The sequence below is a fragment of the Rhinopithecus bieti genome, unplaced genomic scaffold (assembly GCF_001698545.2).
Source record: "Rhinopithecus bieti isolate Rb0 unplaced genomic scaffold, ASM169854v2 scaffold_2888, whole genome shotgun sequence".
In the NCBI taxonomy this organism is placed as follows: Eukaryota; Metazoa; Chordata; class Mammalia; order Primates; family Cercopithecidae; genus Rhinopithecus; species Rhinopithecus bieti.
The window spans coordinates 1,589,843-1,604,339 of NW_016804209.1; the positions used below are offsets into that span (position 1 = coordinate 1,589,843).

General features: G+C 38.9%; 2 protein-coding genes across 2 annotated transcripts in view; one reads left to right on the forward strand and one right to left on the reverse strand.

Moving 5' to 3' along the window:
* Nucleotides 1-2,096: 2,096 nt before the first annotated feature.
* Nucleotides 2,097-11,521, reverse strand: FGF20 (fibroblast growth factor 20). Its single transcript, XM_017867197.1, has 3 exons — nucleotides 11,111-11,521; nucleotides 4,978-5,081; nucleotides 2,097-2,589 (listed from the first exon to the last, which is right to left on the reverse strand). The coding sequence occupies exons 1-3, from the start codon at nucleotides 11,394-11,396 to the stop codon at nucleotides 2,344-2,346; spliced, it is 636 nt and encodes a 211-aa protein (XP_017722686.1). The 5' UTR covers nucleotides 11,397-11,521; the 3' UTR covers nucleotides 2,097-2,343.
* A 253-nt stretch (nucleotides 11,522-11,774) lies between these two features.
* The window catches only part of MICU3 (mitochondrial calcium uptake 3), a 123,352-nt gene continuing 120,629 nt past the window's right edge, over nucleotides 11,775-14,497 (forward strand). The window contains exon 1 of the mRNA XM_017867196.1: nucleotides 11,775-12,017. Within this exon, the coding sequence (XP_017722685.1) occupies nucleotides 11,775-12,017 (243 nt within the window). The remainder of the gene's footprint in view (nucleotides 12,018-14,497) is intronic.

A 14,497-nucleotide genomic window follows, 5' to 3' on the forward strand; every position in this document is an offset into this window, starting at 1 on the left:
AAAGTCATATGTTGAACTCTCTCCTCTCACCCTACACATCAGCACTAATTTATGTAAGTAATGAGACAGTGAACGAATATAGAAATAAGATAGCATTAAAGCAATAGTCTTGTCATTCAAATTATGCTTCAAGATCTAGCAGCATCAAGCATCACCCGGGAAGTTGTAGAAAGGCAAAATCCCAGATCACCCTCTAGTAAGAACCCCCAGGTGATTCATATGCACGTTAAGTGTTAGAAACACTGTTCCAGACTGGTGGCTCTCAAAGTGTGGTCAACATCACCTAGGAAACTAGGTGAAACTAGAAATCCAAATTTTTAGACCACACCCCAGAACTACACATCAGAAACTCTGGGGGTAGAGGCCAGCAATCCACGTCTTACCCAGGTCTCCAGGTTGGTAAAGAGTGGCAGCTGGTCCCATTATCATGACCACATGCCCAACCATGAGGGCAGCGGCATTGACAGCTGCTGGGCACCAGGAAATAAAACCTCAGAAGAACTTTTACAAATCTAACAGAATTTGTATCTGCTTAGCTTTCTAAACTCATCTCTGCCACTCTCCCAATAGCTCGCTAAGCTCTAGCGACAAAGCTATTTTCTGCCTTAGGAACCCCAGATTAACTGTTTCCTCTCCCTAGAAGGTTCTCATCCTTCTCTTTACCTGGATGGCCCATTCATACCCTTTAGGGCCCATCAGAAATGTCATCTCCCTAGAAAAGCCTTCTCTGAGCCTTCCTAAATTTGTTCTTTCTTTTTTTCTGTCTGAACCTTGTTTTCCTCATAGAGTAAATCATCATTCATAGTTATGGCATTTGTTAATTTACTTGTTTACTATCTTTCTTTCCCACCAGCCATTAACCTCCATGATGTAGGGCCCACCTCTATCTGGACCACCCCATTTCCCCTAGTGCCTAACACAGTGTCTGGTGTATAGTAGACTTGAATGAACATGTGCTGTGCCAGGCATGGTGGCTTATGCCTGTAATCCCAACACTTTGGGAGGCTGACGTCGGAACATCATTAGAGGCCAGGAGTTTGAGAGAAGCCTGGGCAACATAGCAAGACTCCATCTCTGCAAAAAAAAAAAAAAAAATTTTAACTAAAAAAGAAAATAAAAAAATATATGTTTGCTGAGTAAATGGCTAAATAAGAGATATGATGAAAAGAATACCAGACTCAGGTAGATGGGGACTTAACATTGTCAATGGAGGTGGTACAAAGACTTATTCTTTCTACCATCGTATTGGGTGAAAGAAATGGTCTTTGCCACACTGAATTAAGAAAATAAGTAAACATAAGTTGACTGTAATGTTCAATACTTTTCTACATTAGAAGTTCTTTAAATACTAGAGTTCTTTCTCTAAAGCATTTAGAATTTTGTCATTTTAAAGATGTTATATAAATAAAAGAACTTTCACCTGAAAAGCCCAATGAAGCTAAAACTTACATTACAATGTTAATTCCCTTTTGAATGGTGTGTTGAATTTAAGACAAATCAATAAAGCACTTTTCTAGTGTCAAAAGGAACCAATGTTACTTTAGAAGGCAATTGACTGCCCATAAAAATTAAATCTACACAATTTTTAAAAATTTCTAAAATCTGATCTATGGTTTAATGTCGGTATAATAATGTCTTCTTTACAGACCCAAGGACGCCACAATAAAGTATATGGCACAATAAAGGAATTTGTTGTTTTTACTCTTGGTATTATCTTCATATCCCAGTAAAAAATAAACTCTTTAATAAATAAATAGTATATAATAAATATTTTCAAATTGAAAATGTATTAAATAGGTCCATTGTTTTAAAAAATGTTCTGTCTTGGTGTGGCATGTTTCATAGCTCATGTTTCACCCAGGTGTTGTTTAGTTTTTTGGTTTTTTTTTTAAACATATAATGCTATAACCTGTGAATTATACAAGGTCCTCAGAGTTTATGTAGCAATGATCTTGGTTAAGCCAATCCATTTCTTCAACATGAAGCCTCTAGTTTTAACATAAATTTTAAAGTAAACATAATCCAGAGAGGTGAGGCACCAGCAGCAACCATGTGAGGGTTCCCGTTATCCACAATTTAAGAGATTTTTGGCTTCAGTCTACTGGTAAGGACTAATCCAATGTATCTAAGGGAACTTAATCCACATATAAAGAGTGATCATGATCTATTTCTGGTGAAGACTTTTTTTTTGTTTTTTTCTCAATATTCTTTCCAAATCCAGTCTCCCAGTAGAAAATAGACTTTAACATTCTGAACGTCTTCCTTGGTCATTATTTAATGATGGGAACTGTGATAAGAAAGAATGGTTGTGGTTTGACTCCTCCATAATGTCATGATCACACTTCAAGTGTACATCAGTAGGTCCTTGTACAATTCTGGAACTCTTTCTGGATCCACTGGTCTAGGTAAGAAATGTGTAAACTTCTGATGTCTTTTGGACCTGGTGCCATCTCTAGGAGTCCCGTCTTTGTTAAGTGCCACAAAATACCTGCGGCCAGTGTCTCCATGTTTATATATATTAGAAGAATAGGTATTATACCAGTTCTCTTCAAATTGCTCCCGAAAGATGCATTCGGAAGTAAGTTTCTCCTGAAAGAGAGAAGATAACTATTATTTTTTTAAAAATACCTTTGAGATAATTGCCTCACAAGTTTCAACTCTATATTTTCATTTCTTTGCCTTGTCAAAGAAAGAAAAAGGTTAAATTGGTTTTGCTTTATTTTGTTTGAGTTAATATGTCATCTCTGATTCTTAGTGCAAGTGACTTGATCTGGCAGTGTACTTTAAAGCAGCAGACCCCAACTCTTTGGCACCAGTGACCAGTTTCATGGAAGACAATTTTTCCATGGACCAGGACGGGGAGAGGAGATGGTTTCAGGGTGATTCAAGTGCATTACATTTATCGTGCACTTCACTCCTATTATTATTATATTGTAATATATAATGAAATAATTATATGTAATATATAATGAAATAACTCATCATAATATAGAATCAGTGGGAGCTCTGAGCTTGTTTTCCTGCAACTAGACTGTCCCATCTAGGGGTGAGGGGACACAGTGACAGATCATCAGGCATTAGATTCTCGTAAGAAGCATGCAACCTAGACCCCTCGCATGCACAGTTCACAAAAGGGCTCATGCTCCCTTGAGAATTGAATGCCACCACTGATCTGACAGGAGGCAGAACTTAAGTGTTAATATGAACAATGGAGAGCAGCTGTAAATTCAGATGAAGCTTTGCTCACTTGCCTGGCGCTCACCTCCTGCTGTGCAGCCCAGTTTCTAACAGGCCACAGACCAGTACCAGTCCATGGCCCAGGGGTTGGGGAACCCTCCTTTAAAGAACTTGAAGTCAAATGTCAATTCCCAATTTTATTTTCAAATACCTAATAAATACCCTGAATTTTCTCATGTCCCATATTATCACCCTACTACCCCCATCACTACCAAGCAGACCTGCAGTTTATCTTTTTCCATCGTTAGATGCCACAGTCCTATCTATCGAGCCTCTACTCTCATCTTGGAACATTTCAAGATCTTGCTAAGAACCAAATTCCAAATTCATGATCATCACTCCAAATCATATATCTTCTCTTTATGAATTTACTAATTGTTTGATGATACAGTCTCCACGATTAATTTGTATCTGGATCTCTTACAATTAAGATAAAAGTCCAATGATTTATTGTCTTTTCAAAATGGACTGTATATTGTCCTAAGGGATAAACCACAGTTGCTTTTTTAAAAATCCAACATATACATGAAGACCGTGTGCATGTTTTTTCCTATTGTACTTCTATTAATTTTATTGTAATTCTACACTTATGATTATTACACATTGCATTGTTTTTCTTTGTTCTGAGCTGACAGGAAGCCTAGAAATAACAAGTTTTACCCTTACAAAGGACAAATATTCATCTACTTCAGTATCATCACCAATTCTTCTCAGTGTATATTAAGATGCTAGCTGAATACTGTGGTTCCAGTTGAGATTTTAATAAAAAAAAGTTACCACATAGTGCCATCTGCTTAATCATACAAAGTCAATTCTTGATGGAAATAATTACAGAGACTTCAATCTCAAGAAGAGAGTTCACATAAGAAGAGGAGTGGGATACTGGCATACATTTTTATCTTACCAATTCTTGTAAAAGCATATAAGCAACTGTGAACAAATGAAAAATGTTCACAATGAAAGAGAAAAATCCATATTGTGCTGTAAGGCAGAGTGTGATATTGCCCTGCTCTTTTCATTCTTGTGTTGCTATTGCAGGTTTGTTCTAAAAAAAAAAAAAAGCAACAACAACAAAAAACTTATACTGATGAAATATTAACCTGAGAAGTATACCTTACGTGGCATATTTAAACACATGTAGTAGACCCACAGATGTGCACTTATCCCTAGGAGCAACTTAAAAATTGCCCAATACAACTATGAGTGAGCCCATGGCTGGTGCAATTTTCAAGACTACAGGCATAAAAGAACAGCATGTTTGCCATCTTCTCTTGTTACTTGCAGTATCCCACAACTTTATTCACTTATTTCTTACATAAAAAGGTCAGCAAGTGAGTGATGTATATTTAGCTGTGGAAGATGATAACAGGTAAACAAAGTTTACCTTAAATAAACATAAAGGTGAGAGAGTCTAACATGGCAAGAAAAAAATATTCTCCCATTTATCTCTGTCTCTAGAGGGAATTATTAAAATACAGAGAAAACTAGAAAGACTCAAGGTAATGAATAGGAAGAACTAGTGAGCTGAAGGCAATAATGGTTGGGGGTTTTAAAAATATAACTAAGTTACTATACTATTGCCCAGACACATGGAAATTTAGCAGGATATAGAATTCAATGTCTACATAACTATGTTTTATATACTTCTAACAGACATTATTGGTAGACATTTTAATTGCATAATAGATAGTCATTATTTTAAGAATTACATTAATAATAAAAAATAGAAATAATACGTACTGATCCATAGAGTTCTCCTTTGTCATTCATTCCAAGATAGAGACCACTATCCACACCTCTAATACTGACCAGTCCCACTGCCACACTGATGAATTCCAAGATACCTGCATATGTAAACAATTCATAAAAACATCATGTTTTATATTTATGAATGAGCATATGACTAACAAAAATCTTCCAGATAGTAGCGGTAGTTGGCCGTTATTGCCAAATATAATGATGTATGTGTAAAAGTCCTTTGTAAATTGAAAACAGCTATGCAATTGTTTTATGACAGATGAAAAAAAGACAAAAAAGGAAAAAATCGTTCATCATGGTGAGACAACCAAGTATAAAGGGGTTCCTGGAGAAACTCTGACCGGCCTGTGTGCCAGAACAACAGGATGGCGCCTGGGGAAGCTGACGCCCTCTGCAGCCGGGAGAAGCCTGGCCTCTACTGTAATGGGGTGGTAACCTGGGATTCAATCTGTGAGATGGGGGCCTGTTAACAGGAACCTCTCTCTGCTTAGTTTTTTTCCTTTTGCTCAATAAATTCAATTTTCTCACCCTTCTATGTGTCCATGAGCCTAATCTTTCCTGGTCATGTGACAAGGACCTTTGCTTTTAACTGAACTAAGGAGAAAGTCCTACAACAATGGTATAATGTGAAGGGTGTGAAACCTTACACCATACTGAGCTGGGTTTGAACTCCAGTTCAGGAACTTACTAACTAGGTTGAGTAGGCGAGTCATTTGTCTTCTTTGAACTTTAACCTCCTCATATGCAAAATGGAGGAAATACCTCCCTAAAGGAGATGGGTGAAGACTGACACATTTAGGCATTCAACAAATGGAAGCTATTATTATCATAAATTAGTACATAATAGAGGTATTCTCAGTTTTCCATGATTCCATCAGTTAATTATAACCATTTTCTACTCATTGTTTTGTTTTTATTTACAATAAATCAAGTCAATCTCTTTCTAGGAGCAGCAGCATCCCTTATTGGGTATAACAGTGTTTTATAGTTAATAAAGGCCATCTGTTAGCATTTTCTCACCTGGCCCTAAAAAACAAGCCCTTAAAATAAATAGGGAAGATGTTATTACCCCATTTTACATATAAAGAAACTGAAGATCAGAAAGTTTACTTGATTTGCCTAAGGGACGTGATCTTTACAATCGGTAGAACTGATATTTAAACTTACATTCTTAGCCCTAATCCACTGTTTCTACTTCAGGACACTGTTTCTTGAGGACAATACAGTAGTTTCAAGACTTTATAGATTATATAATATGCTATGTTTCCTGCTATGTAATTTTAAAAATTAAATTGTATAGTTCAGAGAAGAAAAAGGACTTTATAATTCATTAAATGTGATAGCAAAATATAATAAATTTAGCATGCAAGTAGATTTGCTTTCAATAACTTTCCAGAATTATTTCCATTTAACAGTAAACTAGGATCAAAAACTCTTCCCTAAATACACCGATACACTATAGTTTAAAAAAGTAAAACTTAACGCCTCCCTCTGAATCACCCTTTTTTTTCTACACAGACTAAACTTTGGACTAATGCCTTTGTCTCATTCTTCCCTCTTTGACTCTGCTGAAAAAGCAGAGCTATATTTTCTATGCTTGGAACTGCCTTCCTCAATAGCGTTCTACCTTCACCCCTTCACCCCATCCTGAGCTCTACAAACAGTATAAATGTGTACCATTTAGCCTGACTCTTGCTCTTAAGTCATTTCTTGATTTATTGTACAAGTTCCTGTTTGGACACGTGATACTCCCAAGGCCAAGGGAAAGTACAGAATCTGACTATTCGCTGATATGCAGGGCTCTATTCTATCCAAAGCCTAATTCACTCTTTGTCAGAAACAGAGATTCTTAGCCAGACAAATGAGCTCTTTCAAACTATTAGGAGATCATGTAGAACACTAGAGCTATCAAGGATCTTATAGCAACAATACACTGCTAAATAGTCTATAAGTGGCTTGAAAGAGCCAGGATCCCTCATTGAAAGCCTAAGGCAGAGAGAAGATAAGATATAGCAAGAAGGCTCAGACTCCATAGGACAGCCATCATAATGACAAATGCAGAGGTAGGGAGTGAAGGAAAATCAAACTCACTGCCAAGTTCATTAGCGAAAGAGTCCTGCCAGGAGCAAAAACATAGGCCCAAAACATAATTGGTAGAAAATATATATAAATGTAATTTCATTCAGAATATAATTACAAATGTATAATTACTTTGTATTGAATGTTACATTCAAATTAAAAAGTGTACTGTGGCTGAAATGCAACTTAATTCCCTTTCAGTATCTGATTTACATTAAGATTCTCTTGTCTTTCAAAGAACAGGAACTGATTAAGTGATTAGAATGTAGAATAGAACAAGTTTTCAATTACAATAAAATATGGCTTTAATTTCCATATAAGCTAATTATATAACAGATCTCATAAAGTGTTCGTTTTTCTCGGAAAACTCAGAGGTAAACCACCTATACTTTAATTCTTATCTTAATGCTGTCATCTTGCCAAAACAATATGTAGCTGTAGAAAGACAAAAGATGGCTTATGTTCTTAGAATAATTACAGGCAATAGTTTTAACTTTAGTAAACAACATCCAAAACCTTATATATAACCAGGCATAAATAATTTTGCAATGGCTCATGGGACTGATGGGAAAGAGGTTATATGTTTTGTGTGTGTGTTCCTCTTAAAGATTTTAGTCACACTTTTAAATTCTGATCCTTTTTCTCCTTGAGGAAATAGTATACCACATAGTAATTTGTAATCATTTGATTCCTAAATGAGATTTGACAAGTCTTTCTTATTTATAATATGAGGTGGCAACTAAGCTAATTCCTTTACAAAGAGTAGACATGAAAAACTTTCCTTAAGAGGTAATCACAGATTTTAGATAGATTTTCTAATGCCCAGTGTCCCATAAAAAGACTTGGAGGTACTTTGTCTTTCTGGTATCACTTTCAAAGCCAGCCTTTTTAATAATCATAATAAACAGGTGAGTCAACCCACAATGCAACCACATCAGACAAATCTATGGAGAATAGGGGAGAATAAAGGAAAAGCCTTTAAAGAAATATGTTTGATCTCAGGCTAAACTTTTTTTTTTTCAGAAATGATTCCATGTTTACGTATTAGGTAAGGTGTTCCTGCTGTACTACTGTGCAGGAAAACTCCATTATAAATACAGAGATACCTCATGGCCAAATAAGTACAAAATTGGCAGAAAAAAAAAAGTTATTCCCTTTAACATCTCAAATAGCCATCTTTGAGTTTTCAAAACTGTCACTCTGATAGCAAAGATAAGAGTTTAAAAAAATAAAAAATAATTTAATAATTAGTAACTGAAGCACTAGCAAAAGAAGGCAAACATACAGAAACACATAATCTTATATAGGTTGAACATAAACTTTCTTCTTACCTACACTCCCTTAAAGTAAATTATGATGTCTAAGCTATTGAAGGCCACTAGTATGCATTATAATGTATCATAAGGAGGCCATTCACTCCCAGACTAATCTGGGTTATCTTCCTTTTGTTTAACAGTGAGTATTTTGTTCCTATACATAGCCTCCCACCATAGAGTGACTTACACTGGTGCAAATTCAATCTGTCATTTTTTTTTACAGCTACTAAATCATTAACACAAATTTAGCAAAAACAAAATGTGCTAGCAAGATGATAATTCTGACATTCAACTTCCATTCCTAAAGAAATGCCATTAAATGCCATTAATGAATGTTATCGAGTCTACAAATATTTACTAATCTCTCCCCATAGGGTCAGTCTTATAAACAGACACAAAGCAGAAGAGGCCTTTTTTTTTTTTTTTTTTTTTCCTGTCACTGGGGAGATTACAGTGTAATTACAAGGTTTTTTGTTTGTCTGTTTGTTTGTTTTTTGAGATAGAGTCTTGGTCTGTCACCAAGACTGGAGTGCAGTGGTGTGATCTTGGCTCAGTACAGTCTGCACCTCCTGGGTTCAAGCAATTCTCTGCCTCAGCCTCCCGAGTAGCTGCGATTACAGGCGCCCGCCACCATGCCCGGTTAATTTTTTTTTTTTTTTTTTTTTTTTTTTTTTTTTTGTATTTTTAGTAGAGACGGAGTTTCACCATCTTGGCCGGGCTGGTCTTGAACTCCTGACCTCGTGATCCACCCGCCTCGGCCTCCCAAAGTGCTAGGATTACAGGCGTGAGCCACTACGTCCGGCCACAAGTTTCTTAAAAGTAGAATTTCCAAGGCTACACTGTGCATGGCAGGGTGAAATTCTGACTACTACCTAAGCTTAACTTCTACCTGCTATCTACCTATAAGTATTACCACATTTGTGTTTATTTCTAAATCTTTCTGGTAGTTGAAATATTTTTCTGCAATGAGTGCAGGGAAGTCATCCTTAAAGGCAAGAGAACTGAGCCACCTGGTGTCGGTAAAGTTCTTTAGAATCGAAATCTCAGGGCCAGGCACAGTGGCTCACTCCTGCATTCCCAGCCCTTTGGGAGGCCAAGGCGGGAAGATTGCCGGAGGCCAGGAGTTAGAAAAATCTCAAGCCTCCCCAATTTAAAAACCACTTTCTAAAAGTGACCCCAGGTTGGCCACTAGGTCATGACACTCTTGACTGATAGTCAATGGGAATTTGGAAGAGATCAGTGGAAGCTGCAAACATGTGGGTTTTAAAAAGTTAATTTTCTAAGCCTTTAAGTGCTACCAAATGACCACCACATGCTTATTTCTACATCTAGAATTACAAATGCCCCCTCAAACTGAGATTTACACTTCTCCAAAGTTTTAAAGAGTCCTACAAGTCAAAAAGGGAATAATTATAAGAACAAGGGTGTGAGGACACGATAAGAGAGGGCCATTCAGAGATGGGGTGAATTCTCAAAGAACTCCATAGCGCTACAGATTGTGGCTGACAAATTAACGGCATCTTTTTAAAAACTATAACGAATTTTTCAAATAATGTCAAAAGTCTGATGATCAAAATCCTTTGAGATTGCTAGCAGGTTAACTAATAGAATGGAAACTTCAGCTATGGGGAAAGATCCTGAGATGTTAGAACCGGAGAGCACCCCATCTTTGTACAGAAAAGAAAACTAAGCCTCAGACTGATGAGGTGACTTTCTAGTTACACAGTTAGTTAGGAAGTCATTAACAGGAGAGACCCTCCCGATCCAGTATCTTAACAGACACTGCCTTAACAATCATTCTCTTGTTTCTTTTAACCCCTTCTCTTCCCAAGCACTGCTGGAGGTATTCTGAAACACGTCCCTCTGTGTTCCCACCCATATCTTCTTTCGCTTTCCCATTTCCTCTTTCCTAAGGTCAATACCAAGATCCTTGCTTTCAGGTTGCAGAATTTCTAAAGAGGAGCTTGGCTGAAGAACTAGGCATGCTCAGTAGCCGGGTGGTCTTCCCCCTCCCCCGCCCCTCCCCCCTTTCCTTTTCTTTTCTCACCCAAATAGAACTTAGGAGCTCAGGGAACCTCAGACAGGTGAGCCCTACAGCAGCGAAGGTGTCCACGGAAAGTTAATCTGCTAACTCTTCAGGTGAACATTTGCAGGTCTCTAGGTAGAAACGTAAATGCTCGCAATCCGTGCCAAGAGCAGCCCCGGGTGCATAATCAGCTGCATAACTGTGGGGCATGTTTAAAGAAGCCCAGGGCTTCCTGTTGTTAATTTTTGTAAAGTGGACGGCATGAGGGAAAATGAGAAAGGAAATCGGAGAAAAACATATAGAGATTTTTTTTTTTAAACTGCCTGCGAGGTAAGCAGTGCAAGAACCGTGATGCCGAGTGCACCAGGTCTTGGTGTCCCCGGCAGTGGGAAGGGCAACGGGGAAGGCAGGAAGGAGCTTGCGGAGCGCCCACCCTTTCTCCTCCGCCCGCAGAGTCTGGAGCTGCTGCCCTGCTAGAGGCTGCGGCGACAAACTGGCAGGAAAATTTCTCCCCGCGCTTACTCTGGTCCGCCCTTTAGCCCCACTCTGCCGCTCGCACCGGCTGGGTCCAGGGGAGCTCCGGGTTCCGCGCAGCGCTGACGCCCTTGGCAGGCAAAGAGGGAGGTGCACCGGCAGGGGACGATGAGCCGAGCTGGGGCGCAGGTGGGGGTGGGGTCGGGATGCTAGTACGTACCGAAGAGGCTGTGGTCCTGCCGGGTGCCCTGCACGCTGCCGTCGGGCAGGATCTGCAGGTGGAAGCCGGTGCGGCAATAGAGCTGCCGGCGGCGCAGGATGCCGTGCAGGTGCGCCAGCTCCGCAGCCCCCGGCCCGCCGCGGGCGCTCCGCTCCGCCGCGCCCCTGCGCTCGCCCAGCAGGGGCGGCCGCTCCCCGGCAGGAGGCAACAGGAAATGCGAGCCCACCTGCTGGCCCAAGCCCTCCAGGCCGCCCAGAAAGCCCCCAACTTCGGCTAAGGGAGCCATGGAGGGGGAGATCCGGAACACAAAAGACCCCCCAGTAAGGAGTGTTGCGGGGTGAGATGGAGGTGGATAGAGAAAAATTATAGCAAAACGAGCGCAAAAAGTTAAGGCCTGGTTACTCCTCTGAGGTCGCTCCGGAGGGGACTTTGCACTGAAATGGCAGGGAAGCTCTCTCACTGTCTTGGAGCGATCTTCTCTCCTTGGGTAGGTGGGAGCCGGCTGCTGGCTCTGCAGAAATATCTATAGCTGCCGCTGCCAATACTAGGACTAGGGCTGGGGGCTGGGGCTCCAACTCCGCAAACTGATCAGATCAGAGTCCTGTGTACATACACACCGAGTATATAAGCGGGTCCTCTTGACATATGCTAATCAAGTCCTTTCATGCGCGCTGGGGAGGTTCTGTTTGAAATCTTAAACCGGTCTCCTCTCAACACGTTTTTGCTCTTCGGAAGTGACCAAAAGGGGCCCTTGGCAATTCTCCATCCATGCCCTCGCAAAAACCATTCCTGCACTTGGCCAAAGCCAGCCAGCAACTTCGAGGAGGTGCAGTCGAGGCCCCTCTTTGGGGTTGTCTGTGGGACAGCGGTGATGCTGCTCAGCTGCAGCCGTGCAACCGCCTTTGATGTGAGCTTTGCAGTGATAGATCGCCGCTAAAAGGAGCCCAACTTGGCAGGTATATAGAAGAAGAGGAAGGGAGGAGGGAGGGAAGGCGGGGGGAGAGAGAGAGAGAGAGAGAGAGAGGGCGGGCATTGGTAGGAGGAGGAAAGAGAGGAGAGAATTGGATTCCTTGGGAGCCTGCAGTGGACAGGTGCAAAGAAAGGTAAGCGAGGCAGAAGGAAAAAGGGCGTTACCTGAGGCCTACAGACCTGCCCAGACACACATGAAAGAAAAATCAAAGCTTTGACAGTTTAACTCACTAATTTTAAAACACTAATAAAACGTACAAGCATTACTCCTTTCTTTTATCATTTAGATGGGGGATTTTCTTTACATAATCAAGGTGAGGTAAGGAACACCCTCCCTCCCCCCTTTACAATTTCTCTTTAATGTTTATCTTTACTCAGCACATAATATAACCAAAATTGCCGTATATATACATATACACATGTGTATTTTTAATTGTGTGCTGAGGCCATGAACTTCTAATTAGTGTAAAATAATAACATCATATAATCACGAATCAAAGGATTTAGAGTAAATCCAAATAGGCTGGAAAGAAATGGTTTACACTTCTATATTTTGCCATGAATAGAAAATGAGTATCTGGAATATTGTCATAAAGGATGAGTGGCCTCTTGGGCCCTTATACAATCTAAGAGCACATTCCTGTTTTTCTTAGTTGCATTTTTGTAAAAGTTAGATTTTTTGTTTACATTTTAATTATAAAATCTGAAAATAACTAAATGGAAATAGTCTTGATGCTTGATGTGTTTTGAGACTTCAAAAGTTACTGGTAAAATTGAAGAGTGCTTGGGCATATTTGTAAAATCAAAAACCATGGAAGTGAAGGAATTAGATGCATGTCCATTTAAACGCTGTAACTGCTTTTGCACCCCTGGTTAAATTCAAGATCTTTCTGTTAAAATTTTTCAGTGGTAGAAGAGTTGAGACTCATTGGGCAGATTCACACTTCCTCTGAGTGAAAAGTTTTAGGGAATTGATGAAGATTACTTTCTCAGTCTTGTTTCATGGTCTGTTCAAAAAAAGCCTAAACCTGGGAGCTCAGTTGGATTTGACTGGTTTATTTTATTTGCTCTGAGGGATTTTTTCTAATTAATTGGCAGGTGCTTTAAAGTGGGTATAGTTACACATTTTCATCACTACAGGCCTAACTATTGACCCTTGTGTAACCAAGTTATAAAAGAGTTCTTAAAGCAAGTGATTTACCGTTGATAGATATGAAATAAAGCAAAAACACTGGCTAAAAACAATAAACAGATAAATCACTTTAGAAACGTATATTGCTAAATCTGTTTTAAAGGTTGTACCAGGTAAATGTTATATTATTTCGCCTTTCAAATAACAGCAGTCTGTCTTGTGGTAGGACCCCAAATCCACCATAATCAAGATTTCAAAGCACATCTGTGTAAACATTATCACGTCAGTGTAAAACATCAACCAATGAGCTTTTACTTTGAACCAAATCTTCTTAATTGCAGTGTTAAATCAAAGAAAGTTAGATCAAAGTTGTGTGAATCTCATAGCAGGATAACTGAAGTAGCCAGTACATCCACTGATCACTTTTAAAGAGGAGATACTTAAGAGTTTTAAACTTAGATCAAGTGCCTTTTAATGAGGTTTGTTTCAAGGTCCAAGTTCTGTGCAACATGTAATGTTGTTAATTATTCCACAATGGAAATATATTATCATCGCCTGCTTCTAAAGGTACTAGTTCAGTCTATAAACTATTTTCCCACATGAACACTTTACTCCTGCTGTGTGAGCTATAGGTCTTAGACTGTTCAAATCTCTTGTATTGCTTATATATATACGAAAATATGGGGGCTTTCTTATTCAGAGTCATGAAACTTTAAATACTTTCATAATAGAATCACCTTCTCTTTGTACACCTTGGTATTTATATGTGTCTTACCTTATTTGATCACCACAATGACCATACGACATAGGTACATCCTGCTTTACAGAGAAGAAACATGGTCCTAGATTCTAGTTTAGTCCAGAGTCCAACATCCCAGGCCAATTTCCTTAAATTCTCTAAATGCTTTTATTTTCTCTTTTGTAAAATAAGGATAATATAACTCCAGCCTAGCTACTGTGCCTAGAGTTGCTATGAGACTTAAATGTAAAAACGTATAGGAAAATGGTTTTAAAACTATAGTTTTCTATGCATAGAATATGCTAGAAAACTTTAGTTGTTGTGAAAATTTTTGCTTTGTAACTTAACAAATATAATTGGTCTGAAATACAAAATAAATCTTTTTTTCCCAAACCAAACCTTTAATGTGTAAGTTTTGAATGGTGCTTAATGCCGTTTTATAAAGGACCAGACTAGAAACAAAAAGATAAGGATTTCTTTTGTTTGCACTAGTCATGTGACAGGAAAAGATAACACTAAAGATTTTTTTTTTTTTTTTTTTTTTTTT

Excerpts from the sequence above, each read along its gene's own strand:
- FGF20 (XM_017867197.1), bottom strand. The coding sequence starts at position 11,396 with ATGGCTCCCTTAGCCGAAGTTGGGGGCTTTCTGGGCGGCCTGGAGGGC. Across the intron at positions 5,082-11,110 it reads GCAGGACCACAGCCTCTTCG|GTATCTTGGAATTCATCAGT; the intron begins GTACGTACTAGC and ends TTACATATGCAG. Across the intron at positions 2,590-4,977 it reads AAGGAGAACTCTATGGATCA|GAGAAACTTACTTCCGAATG; the intron begins GTACGTATTATT and ends TCTCTCTTTCAG.